At 39.5% G+C, this 12,235-nt stretch overlaps 1 protein-coding gene across 1 annotated transcript; it reads left to right on the forward strand.

The window, feature by feature from the left end:
* The first annotated feature begins 575 nt into the window (after positions 1-575).
* CEP70 (centrosomal protein 70) lies at positions 576-11,194 on the forward strand. Its single transcript, XM_054381082.1, has 15 exons — positions 576-651; positions 809-932; positions 1,664-1,844; positions 2,160-2,329; positions 3,533-3,592; positions 4,251-4,350; positions 4,737-4,825; positions 5,161-5,235; positions 6,294-6,402; positions 7,058-7,228; positions 7,852-7,998; positions 8,517-8,685; positions 9,868-9,982; positions 10,716-10,795; positions 11,133-11,194. The coding sequence occupies exons 1-15, from the start codon at positions 591-593 to the stop codon at positions 11,192-11,194; spliced, it is 1,713 nt and encodes a 570-aa protein (XP_054237057.1). The 5' UTR covers positions 576-590.
* The last annotated feature ends 1,041 nt before the right edge of the window (positions 11,195-12,235 follow it).

Here is a 12,235-nt window from a genome sequence, read left to right on the forward strand (position 1 = left end):
GCGGCGCGGGGCCCAGCCCCCTTGGCCGGCGGTGCGAGAGCTGGAGTTCCTCGCCATGATAGAGGTAGCGTGGTGGACCCGAGGTGGCTGCTGTTGCTGTTGGGTGGTTAAAAACTGGTCAAAAAGAAAACAAGCAGACAATAAAACCTCAAAGCAGGCACCCGCGTCCTCTGAGGGATTCTCAGGCGGCTGGGGCGGGGGGTTGAGGCTCACTGCACCCCTGGTGCACTGTAGTCATCCGAGGGCTGGCTGGGTTTTTTAAAAAGGTGAATTTTAACTCGCTGCAATATTTATTCTTACGATAGTGATAAAGAAAACTTGAGCGTTCTGTATGTTGTGAAGTACACTTTTTAACAAATATCTTTTGCAGATCCTATTGAAAAGTCTCACAAGCCTTCCTTCAGCAGCTGAGGCTATTTGGGAGTTTGGGGCTCCCTTTTTTTTATTTGGGAGCATTTGGTATCTTCCACTTCCTGCACAGCAGGAAGGACAGGAGAGCCTGAGCTGATCTTGAGAACTCAGATTTCTGGCTCTTCTTCTCCCAACTGCAGCAGGAGAAGGCAGAATGGGAAAACTTAAACAAGATACTAATGCATCGTGGGTTGAAACCAGTGAGTCTTGCTGCTCCTCAAAGCTACAGGAATGTATCAGGTAAAGAAATGCTCATTTTACAGGGTTTTGTATTTGGAAGTAGTAAGCCTAAGTTCCTGAGGCATCTCTAAAGCTGTCACTTCCAAATGACAGCAAAGATGTGAACTTCTTCAGCTGTTAAAAACCTTTCATTATGACTTTGCTTGTGTATCTCTAGATATGATTGTTTTAGACAGTCAGTCTTCTCTAGGAATAAGACTTGCTTTAAAAATGCTGGTGGAAGAAACTGACCGACAGCAGAAAATCATTCATCAGCTCCTGGAGGCTAATCGTTGTCTTAGGTAAGATGCAGTGGAAGGAATGGAGAGGGTCCAGAGGAGGGCCATGAAAATGATCAGGGGGTTGGAGCACCTCTGCCATGAGGACAGACTGAGGGAGCTGGGGTTGTTCAGCCTGGAGAAGAGGAGGCTGCAGGGAGACCTGAGGGCAGCCTTCCAGAACCTGAAGGGGGCCTACAGGAAGGATGGGGAGAGACTGTTTACAAGGGCCTGTAGTGACAGGATGGGGGGCAATGGCTTCGGACTAGAAAAGGGCAGATTTAGACTGGATATCAGGAAGAAGTTCTTCACTATGAAGGTGGTGGAACACTGGAACAGGTTGCCCAGGGAGGTGGTTGAGGCCCTGTCCCTAGAGATACTTAAGGTGAGGCTCAACATAGTTGGGGATGTCCCTGCTGACTGTAGGGACGTCAGACTAGATGGTACTGTTGGAGGTCCCTTCTGGCCTGGACCATTCTATGATTCTATGAATTTACCTCCTAATGTGTCCATCTCCTGCCAGGCAGAGCTCTTGTCATAACTCTTGTCATGACTTTTCCTGAGATTATTTTCCAATATGCAGCAATGTTCACCTAGTTCTTTTTGAGCTCCATTGTTACTTCATCTAGTGCTTCTTCCTATACTGGCATATGTCCCACATCTGCTGCTACAGCATTTTATTGGGTGTCACCCAGATAATGTTGTGTCCATGCTTCCTTTGCTGTCTTTTTTAAAAATTTTTGGGTTTTTGTCAGAGATGATATACGACAGGAACGAAGTCGAGCATCTCGACAAGAACAACGGGCTAATGATTTGGAAAACGTGGTAAAGAACATTAAGTCCAAAATTTGTCAGCTGGAAGATGAAACAATAGCTAAAGTTTGCCAGCAACAGAATCAAGTCAAAGAACTTCAAAGAGATCAACAGGTTTCACAGGTAATTCAGATAGTGCTGTGGGGATTCAAACTTTTGAGGTTTTTTTTTAAAGCTGTAAAAATAATTATAGTGATCAAAATAAACATGAGTCTTGGATCATAGTATACTGTTCATAGCTAAGATTTTTTTCAATCTATATAGCTTTTTCTAGCTATAACTTAGAAAAATATCTGAGTCTTTCCACTACTTCTTCAGTACGGCTAAAACTCAAGTAGTAAGCCTCCTTGGGGTCAAATGCCTCCTTGGAAATGTACAGTGCAGCATCCAGCTTGTTGATTAGAATAATTTCATAATGTTCCTATGATCTATTCACAGGCAAAGCATCAACAGCAGCAGGAAAAGCTGCAAGAACAGGAAGAGATTATTGCTCATTTGCAGAAGGAGCTGTGCAGAGTTGGGAGGGAGGAGCAACGTCGTGTTGCCACTCAAAACAAAATGTTCTGTCAGTTTTGCAAAAGAGCTCCCAAGTCTCTTCTAGACCAGCAGTAAGCCATTTTGACAGTGCCTTGTATGATTGAATGGAGGAACAGATTTTAACATAACTGTTAGCAATGTTTATATGAAAACCCAAAATATCCATAGACTTTAGGAGTGCAAGCTGAAGTATGAATTTTTGTAACGGGACATCAATGCAGTAATTTTTTCTTGTATAAAAAAATCCATGAACTGGGGAAATCCATGGGAGAAATCAAGAAATGATCAGCCACTCTGTGCACTAGGTGTCAGCAAAGAGAAGGGAATGAGTCACTTGACTGTGTAACTGCACTATCTGCTGGGATGATCTCACCCCAGGGTTCTAATGTTTTAAAATATGAATTAAAAAACAGCCAAACAAATACACAATAAACACCAGCTCCCCAAACATCACATTGCCACCCCTAAAGACCAAAACAAAGCAAAATAAACCCTTCTAGTTTTAGAAAGCGACTGCTGGCTGTAGGCTTGCTTTAAGGCCTCCCAGATACTTCAGGGAAATTTTACAAGTATTCCAAGCCTGTGTCTCTTGCAGTAAGATCTCCGTAGTTCTGGCCACTGTCAGAGAATTGCCAATTCTTAGGCCTCAGGTAGTAGCCAAAACTTTATTGTGCTTTTGTCCCCTGGCTTTTCTGTTTACCTGGCAAGGATTTAAGAGAGATTGTGTGTGCTCAGCCTTTTTCTCATGCCCTTACTGTATGAGAGGAAAGGTCACTGAATTTGGTTCCCTGTGTTTTGCCCTTTCTGGAGAGACAGATGAGAATCTCAGGGTGCTCAAAAGGAAATGCAGTTTGGCAACTGTTCAGTTTTTGTGGCTCTAGTTTTTGCGACCACTTACATTGAAAGCACTTTGTTTATTTGGAGGCATGTTCTGAGGCTGTGTGGGATCTGAGCGCTCTACCTCTTGCAGTGGTCGCTGAGCCCTGGCACTCAGGACTGTCTTGCTGTTGAGCTTGCTGGTTCAATGTCATAAGATGAGGAAGCTGGCAGGAGGCCACTTCTAGGCTAGTAGATAATTAATGTCTAATTTTCTGTTTTGGAAAATTATGACCACGTTTGTTTGGTATGAGAGAAAACACACCGTTTGAAGCAGTCATTTCTCAGGTGTAGTGCAGTGGTATAAGCTAGCCTGTTCCTGTTGTTTGGTCACTGTATCTTTAAATCAATGTTTTGGGGAGTATCTGAAATTCAATATGTCTTTTTTCTTTCTTCAGGTTCCTGTGTCTAATTGATTATTATGAATCTCAAATCAGTCAAATAAAAAAGGAACTAAGGTAGGTTTCACCTTGTGGTTCTACTGTTCAACATTTTTCTACTCCTTACAGTTCTTAAATAGTATAATGGTAAGTATCACTAGCGTGTAAGAAATAGCAAAGGTCATGGAAGTTTGGATTCATCTGGCGAATAACTGTCAGGGTGAACAGCTGTTCAGTTAGGAGGCCAGGGGATTGGAAGTTTAGGGGCATTCAGACATCTGAGCTATAATTCTTTCTCCCTCTTTTTCCTTTTTTCCCCCTTCCTCTTTTGCCGTGTTTCACAGGCAGAATTACTGAATTACTGCATTAGCTGTGCTCAGTTGACTGATCCCCCTAAACAAAAGGAATACCAGCTTTTCAGCTCTGTTGTGGTGCCTACATGGTATAAAGCAGCAAGCAGAGAGGCATTTCTATAATTTGAGATCTTTATCTTGAAAACTGAAATAAGATTTGCTTGTACTGGAGTTTCTGTTGTAGAATAAGTGCATTTAATAAGTATATAAAACAGTTTCCCAGAGATAACAGAGAAGAGCAGTAGATCTTAGGGCAGTTACTATTCTATTTATTTTGCAGTTTATGGGAATTGTATTAGCATACATAACTCCTAGCTAAACCAGCTTAGATCTTTGAGGTAATTGAATTACAGTAAACTGAAACAATTTCTTTTTCCTAATAGGCAATATAAAAAAGATCAAGACCAGGGACAGAAAGAAGTAAAAAGCAAGGAAGAATTGTTAAATCTGGATGCTACTCCTAATTATAGAGCACTGCTCACGGTATGGAACTGCTAAGAATAAGCAAGTGCAGGTCTCTGAATGGTAACCCTTCAGGAGCCACATACAAACATATATGTGCTTGATTTCTATCCACTTTTTCTTACCCTGTCTTCTTAACTTGTAACCTCTGTAGGCAGAGTTTGCTGTCTTTATGCAGAGATTCTGGTTTGAGATGCCTTTGTTCGGGACTGCATAGACCTCGTTAATCACAGGTTCTCCACCAGTGGTCTAATGCAGCAGGCTCTTGATCTTGACTAATCCCTCTTCCATGCTGCCTTGCTGTATAAGCAAATGGGAACTTTTCTTAACGTGCACACGCTTTAAATTGTTCAAGCTTGTTGATTATGGAATGAGTGAAATGAAAGAAATAACAGTCTATGTTGCAGTCTTTCCAGAAACAACTTACTGAAGCAAAAACCAGGAATGAACAGCTTTTGCTTGAAAATGTACATCTCAAGAAAGATTTAGAAATAAGGTAAGAAAGGATAATGCATCCACCATAAGGGCACTTCAGCAGAGTTTGCTTTACCAAGAAAGAAACTGGAAGCACCAGCAATTGTAAAAGTGGTATGAAATTGCTTTAGAAGTGATTCACAGAAAGAAAATATAGCAGAAACTGTCAGTCTTCTCTCCCTGCACTGTTAATAACAACAGCTGCTAAGTTTGCTGTTTATTACTGTTGCCAGAAATGTTGCAGAATTTCATTCCCACAATGTGGCACTGGCAAAGTTTGCTTACTTTTTCTGCTTGGCTGAGTTTTATACATACCTTCAAATGCAAGACATATAATACGGTACTTCTTTCTAACAGACCAACTGCACAGGAATTAAAACTTTACAAGCACCAAGTGAAGAAACTAGAGAAAACTTTAAAGAAAACTATCCAGTAAGTATACTTCTTCAGTAACTTCCATGAATCCTTTGAACTTCTTAAGGCAAAGATAATCTGCAAGCTGTAATGTAGCTAGTGGCTGATAAGGCAATGTACCTTACCACTATTCCTCAGAGCCTGAATACGGGCAGCAAATGCTACTGTATCTCTGAAGACACCCAGTGAATCTCTGAAGTGGTGGCATGGTCTCCAAATAGGAGCACAGCAGCATGTCTTTTTTTAGTTCATTTTGTATTTCTGGATGTGATTTGAGTGCTCTCAGCGTGCACAGGACCAAAACGTGTTGTTTGCCGTTTCTGTGAGCTGGTTACATATGGGTTATGAATGAGAAAATGTGAGTTGTCAAAATGTTGCAGCTGCTGAAGTTATGTCCATACTATGCTTAGAAACTGATTTTTTTTTTCTGTCGAAACATTTCTAAGAAAATACATTGAAGGTATAAGAGATTCAGTAATGATAAAGTGTTATCTGTAATTTCACCTATTTCTGCACATGAATGTTAAATATTTTATAGCCTGAAAAAGACATCACTTAAAAATGTCCAATTCTTCATTTTTCATCATGTGTATCTAAATGGTCTTTTATCTCATGCAGTGGGTATGATTTAGATGGTAGTTTGAGAGAAATTAATCTTGGATTTGACAAGAAGGATCGTGAGCTGTATATAATCCAGGAAGAATGTTCAAGCAGAAGCAGATAAAGACTGAACATGGAATTGGACCCTGTTGAGTTAAATTCTGGATGTTAGCAGCCACAATATAATCTCTGGTAACAGAACAGCTGCACATCTGATGGTGTCCCTTTAAATTAAAATGCAGTTTGGAATAACCTCAATCTGGATACTTCAGATAAATGAATGATACTTAACACTAGGTATTCCATTATTCAGCTAGTTCAGTTTGATGGAATTCTGTTGACAGGCATCATAAAATGGAGGCTTTATTTTGTAGGTGTAAGTATATGTGCTACATACCTGGTTCTTTCATCAAGCTGAATGTAGTATCTCCTCCCAAGGCCGCTTGAGTAACCCACTGTGTGTGTTTGACGTGTAGATCTTCTGGGAGTAGCAATGGAGAAAGAACAGAAGAAAAGAAAGAACCTGAGAGTATCACAGCTGCAGGAGTAGCTCAGCTGCAGGCGGTTTGCCAGCAGTACTTACAGGTATGCAAATTGCACCTGTGCTGTGTGTATCCAGCAATGTAACAAATAGAATACAGGAGTTGTGGTTAACTATGTAAACTGAAGCATGCTGGTTTGCATCTAAGAGTTCATATGACATCCTCTGCACAAAGGGGTGAAGTTCTGGGTTTGGCAGATGATGTAAACATGTTCTTAATTGTTCTTAGTTTAAAGTGCCTGAAAATACATTGGGGAAGCAGAGGCTGGGTTGGCAAACATCAAATCAGTGATTTAGCTTAAGTCTTTCTAGGACAGGGGATTTGTTCAAGGTCTCCTTCTGTTATGGTTTAAACATGCCTGAAGAGACAATGGCTTGTATTTATCTTTGCCCCCCACCCCCCAAAAAAAGGCAGCAGATATAATAAAACTTAGTAAAATGTAAATTGTGGATGTAACAATGCTTTAAGTGAATAAATGTTAAATGTCCCTTAAAGGGAAGTATATTTGCATTACTTCTACATATCTTCTAGCTAGTATATTTTTAAATCTTTGACTCTATTAAATATCAAATGCATCTATCAAGTGTGTTGATAGTAAATTATTGGTTCTAATTATGATTTAATGTTTAGACAAACATGACTGGTGGAGAGGGGTTTGCACACGTTTGAGCAATAACATTTGTTTTTTGGTGTTGAAGGTTTTGTCCCATATTGATTCTGTTTTACAAAGTCCAAGAGCTCCTCCATTGCTATACAGGCGCAGCAAAGGGCCAGTGCAAAGCTGCCTTAAAGAGAATGGACAGCAATGTGGTTTTGAGCACCTTCCACTTGCTATAGAAATGTGGGCAGATCAGTTGATGGCCCTAAAGGTAACACGTTATTGTAGTTGGCTTTATGTTCCTCCTTTAATCTGCTGACCACCTACATGTAGGTTTATTTTTTCTGTGTGTGTAGCTTTTGTTATTGCCTGACATAGTGTTAGATTTTAAAAATAATTGTACTGGCCATGTATACACCACTTTAAAACCACAGTAAAGTGAAAAATGTGCAGGGTGCCTACAGGGCAGAGATACTCTTCTCTGTGTGTCATCTAAATGTTTTTGTTCAATGGCTGAGTCCCTAAGAGAGTTATCCTTTAGAGACTCTGTACTTCACAGAGTCTCTAATGTCCTTGCATTCTAATTCTTCCTTTTGTCTTGCCAGAACAGTAACTTTTTGGTAATTTTTTTTTTCTTAAACCAAACTCATTGTGACCAAAATTTCTTATATCATTGCAACTATAATATATGAATTACTTTAATTTTTAGACTCTCAACATTCTTTTTAAGTCAAAGAATGTAAGCAAGATGCTGTGCTTAAATTCCATGAAAACTAAAACCTTACTCTCTCCAGTACTGGAATGTTTTTCTTATGAGAAAATCTGCCTGTTTCTATAATAAACACAACTTGAAGAAGTAAAAAATAAGTTGTGTCCTTTCCCTTCTTTTAAAAGGATTTGCATAGGTCCTTGAAAAAACTCTCGCTGGAATTGCTGCCCTGGCACACTGCAGATCCACCGGATAACAGGGAATCCATACGAGTTGAAGACCTCCAGTTCATAGTAGATGCAATTTTGGAAGAAATAGAAAATAAGGAAAAGGTAATTCTTGTCAGAAGTTTATAACCATAGCTTACTGTGGAATTCTTAAACGGATTCTTCACACACTGATTAGATTTGTGCAGCTGAAAGCCTTGTGGTGTTTAAGAAATTGCTGATTGAAGATACTCAGTAGTCAAAGCCTGTTTTAACATAATGGATAAATTCACCTTGGGGAAAACTGCTTTAATCAAAAGCATTTGACCAGTGATGCATTAGCATTGCCCTGTAGTCCCAGGTATTATCCTGTTCTGTCTGTTTCTCAACCAGCATCGAGAATACATAAACATACTTAGCAGCAGAAAAGAAAGCTTTCAGGAGAGTATTTTTGGTTTGCTGGATGTTTGTGGCTGAAATCTGTCTTTACAATATGTTTTAGAATGTAATAATATTTGAAATGCTATGATTTCATAAGGGAAGTTACACCTGCCTTTCTTCATAGATTAGCTTTAAGAATATTTCATGGCTTAGAAGAATAATTCCTGCTTTAAGTGACGAGTAATTCTTTCTGCCTGCTACAGAACAGCCAGACACCATCCTTACCGACCCTGTCTGCAATAGTCTCTCACTTCCAGAAGCTGTTTGATGTGAATTCTCTGAATGGTGTTTACCCACGAATGAATGAGGTTTACACAAAGCTTGGGGAACTGACCAATGCTATGAGAAATCTCCATGAGCTCCTAGAACTAGGTAAAGCCTTACTCCCTGGAACTTGTTCACGCCATTTCCAAGGAAAGAGAACAAGTTGAAAGGCTGATCTTTTCATAAAAAAATACACCAAGCTGCTGAGAAATGAGTAAAGTGGGCATATTTAGGAAGATAAAAATAGGTTGTTGTCAGTTAGGAGTTTAAATAGCAAAAAGCCATTAGCAAGTGCTGAGGAATACCAGGAAGGCAGAAGAAAGAAGTAACAGGAAAATGAATTTTTAAATGTTAATTTTTTGCTCTCACAACCCCATGTTTCCTGTGAGCTGTCTTAGTAATTCTTGAGTCAGTCTCTACTTGAAAGATAACCAGTTTAACTAAAAAATAACTCAGCCTCTCCTGTAGATTTAGACTTGCTAATTCATAAAAGTGTAATTATGTTCAGTCCTCAGAAACTTTGTCTTAACACTAACCTTAAAAGTATTTGTTAAATGCTCGTGCTCAAAGGCATACTTCAGTACTTCCCAGTATCCATTCTCTTCTGGTTTGTACTTCTGGAAAACAGCAGCTGCTGCTGCTCTTGGGTTTAAAGGTTTGGCTGTGTCCCAGCGCAAGGCTTGAGGCTACTAAGTCAGGTCATCTTAGCTTCATACAAGGAGGGAAGCAGCCTTTCTGCTCAGGAGATGAGGAAGCCTCATGTCTCGCTAATGATTGCAAAACCAATGGGACCACAGAGGATGCCTTCTCCGAGCATAGTTCTGAAGCTTGTAGGGAGAAGAAGACAAGGAGCTTGTTCCCTTCAGTCAGAGCAGGTAACATCCAGTACCAGAACAAGTTCTGGCTGTTGAAGTATTCATTGAGCAATGCCTAGCCGCTAGACCACGCTCCTGCTGCGTCACAGGAACCTAATGAATATACTTTTCTCTCTAATTTCAGCTGGCTGATTTCCACTGACATTGTAGGGTATACTTTAGTACTATCTCTGCTGTGAAAACACATAGTTCTGACACACTTTTTTAACCACTAAGGGCTTAGTGAGATTCCCTATTTCTAGCTAACATTAATTTATCGCTGCCCACAGGCACTTTGTTTTCTGTGAGCGATGGAACTTTTAAATCTAGAATGTGTGAAAACAAATAAAAAATGTGGGCACCTGCAAGAATTGGAGTGCATTTAAAATACTTTCCTATTACTACTAAGAAACATGGAGTGTTTATTTTTCCACAGACAGTTCAGCTCCACCCACTGTGGTAGTGGATACTGTTGGGAAACTGTGTGACATAATTAATGAGAACGTGACCAAGCAGGTACAGCAGCTTCTGGGGACCCAAGACATCCACAGGTATGTGGGGCTGGGCCATCAGCAGTCATTCTTCAAGCATCACATTTAGTAACTGAGATACCTAGCTACAACTGAGCTGTGACAGTAAGAGTTATTACTACACTGCATGAAACTAATCTTGAATACATTCAAAAAGATAAAGCATGCAAAGTAAAAAAGCCCAAAGGTTCCAGCTGCCCACAAATACTTTGGAAACTGGACAAATCCTGTCATGTCCTTAACAGATGACAGCACACATATGCCTGGTAGCAGACTGTAAGAGCTTACATTCAGCACACACTCTGCAAACATGCTAAAATTAGTTGCAGCAGGCAGCAAGTCTGACACATGCTGAGTTAACAATACTAACTCCCCTTTCTGTGCTCCTTACAGTTTTAACCAGAGAACTTATTCTTTGCTCCATCTCTGAGATAGTTACATCAGCCACCCCCAGGCAGTGTGTTTAGCATATGCAGACTTGTATTCTAGCCCAAAATTACCTGGTACCACATAAAAAGGAAAGGGAAGATGTATATGGGTATAAATAACAAAGTAAAAGAGCCTCTTCGACAGCCAGCACTTGTTGGCTGCAGGTTCAGATCTTGGGAAGACTTTTTTATAGATGTTTTTATATACTAGTAAGTAAGTAGCAGTGTTTTCAGAAAGCCATGACATCATGTGGCAAAACAGACAGGGAGGTAAACTTAAAGCACCCTTGCAACTTTTATCTGACAGTCTTACTTACCCATTTCAGAATAATCAGTAAGTTAGAAGAACATGAGTGCTTCTTTCCACCATTTCAAGCTCTCATTCAGGATTTACTCCGTCTTCTAGGTGAGCAGTATTTGCAACAGTTGTAATTATCTTCATGCCAGCACATCCTCCTACAGCTTTATATAGCTAACACGTGCTTTGTTTACTCCTGGCTCTCTTCTTCCCATCTTTCCTCAGGAAGTAACCAAAACACTTTGTTTTCATTGAACATGGTATTGCATATATTCAGATTACTCTTGAAATAAGCTAAATTGATCTTTTTTTCCAAAAGCTTTAAAAGGTGTAAGGAGTTTCTTCTATCCACTCTATCCACTAACTGTATATCTAATATTTAAGTTGGAATTCTAGCTGTTCTAGGTACATCCATCTTACCATTTTGCTTTTCATTCTGTTTCAGAGATCAGTAACCTGGATGATATCTTACCTACTGTGCAAAATCTGAAATTGGCAGCTAGTTAGGAGTTAGCAAGACTTATTTTGCCTGTGAATGTACCTCTTGATGCACATGACATTACAGCTGCCTCTAACCTCTGTTACCCTAATCAACAGTTTCAGGGTATTTTTTCACATAAAAGCTGCTGAAGTTTTTTCATTTTTCTGAATTGTTGTTTCGTGGCCAATTTAAGAAAAACTTGCTATAACCACTGCCAGCTGGTCTCACTTCCAGGCAGCAAACCAACACTCTGTGTCTGTCTAGGAATCTGAAGCCAGCACAAAGCTGGACACACTATAACCACGAAGCATTTTGAACCTTGCTGACACAGTAAGTACAAGATAAAGGTGTTCTAATTAGCCATAACACTTTTATCATTTGCTAATCTTAGTTTTCTAAAGAACCTATTATAGAATGTTTACATTTTAGATCAGTTTGGGAGGCAAGCAAATTGTTGTGAATATTCTCCCCAGTTATGGACTGAGGCAGACTAAGTTAATGTACTGTAGGCCAAAAGTATTTGAAACTTGCTTCAGGTGGTGGTAGCTTATGAGTTTCTGCCTAGCAGAAATGTAAAGTTACCACAGTTGTATTTCAGACCTCAGGTTTAGAAAGGCAGAGATCAATTTTCTTATGCAAGACAGATTTTTATTGTACAGAAACAAACACCAAGCTTCCAAAAATATTTTGGTATATTTTTCTGTGATATTAATAAAGCTTAGTTTACAAAACTCTGCTGTTGTTCAGACAGAATGCTTTGCCATCAAGGTTTACAAGATTCTGAAATGTACTGTAACAAAGAACAAAACCTGTTAAGGCATCACAAACTAAAACCTTAATGACATCTTGGAAACCTAATCTCCCTGCTTTCAGGAGCTCATTATATACATACCTGCAGCCACAATCTGCTAAAATGCTTTTGAACAGTGGAATGACAATTTCTTAGTTTCTTGCTTATTAGAGTCTTAAACAGTTTTTTAAAACTCATTCTGTAGCCCTTCAAATGAAAGACACTATTTAAAAATGAATTCTTTTAAAAGTAGAATGATTTCATGTTAAAAGAACAT

The sequence above is a fragment of the Indicator indicator genome, chromosome 5 (genome assembly GCF_027791375.1).
Source record: "Indicator indicator isolate 239-I01 chromosome 5, UM_Iind_1.1, whole genome shotgun sequence".
Lineage (NCBI taxonomy): Eukaryota > Metazoa > Chordata > Aves > Piciformes > Indicatoridae > Indicator > Indicator indicator.

Bases quoted from the DNA above. Each gene is read 5' to 3' on its own strand.
- CEP70 (XM_054381082.1), top strand. From the start codon at position 591: ATGCATCGTGGGTTGAAACCAGTGAGTCTTGCTGCTCCTCAAAGCTAC. The intron at 933-1,663 runs GTAAGATGCAGT...GGTTTTTGTCAG, and splicing joins GAGGCTAATCGTTGTCTTAG to AGATGATATACGACAGGAAC. The intron at 7,229-7,851 runs GTAACACGTTAT...TTCTTTTAAAAG, and splicing joins ATCAGTTGATGGCCCTAAAG to GATTTGCATAGGTCCTTGAA.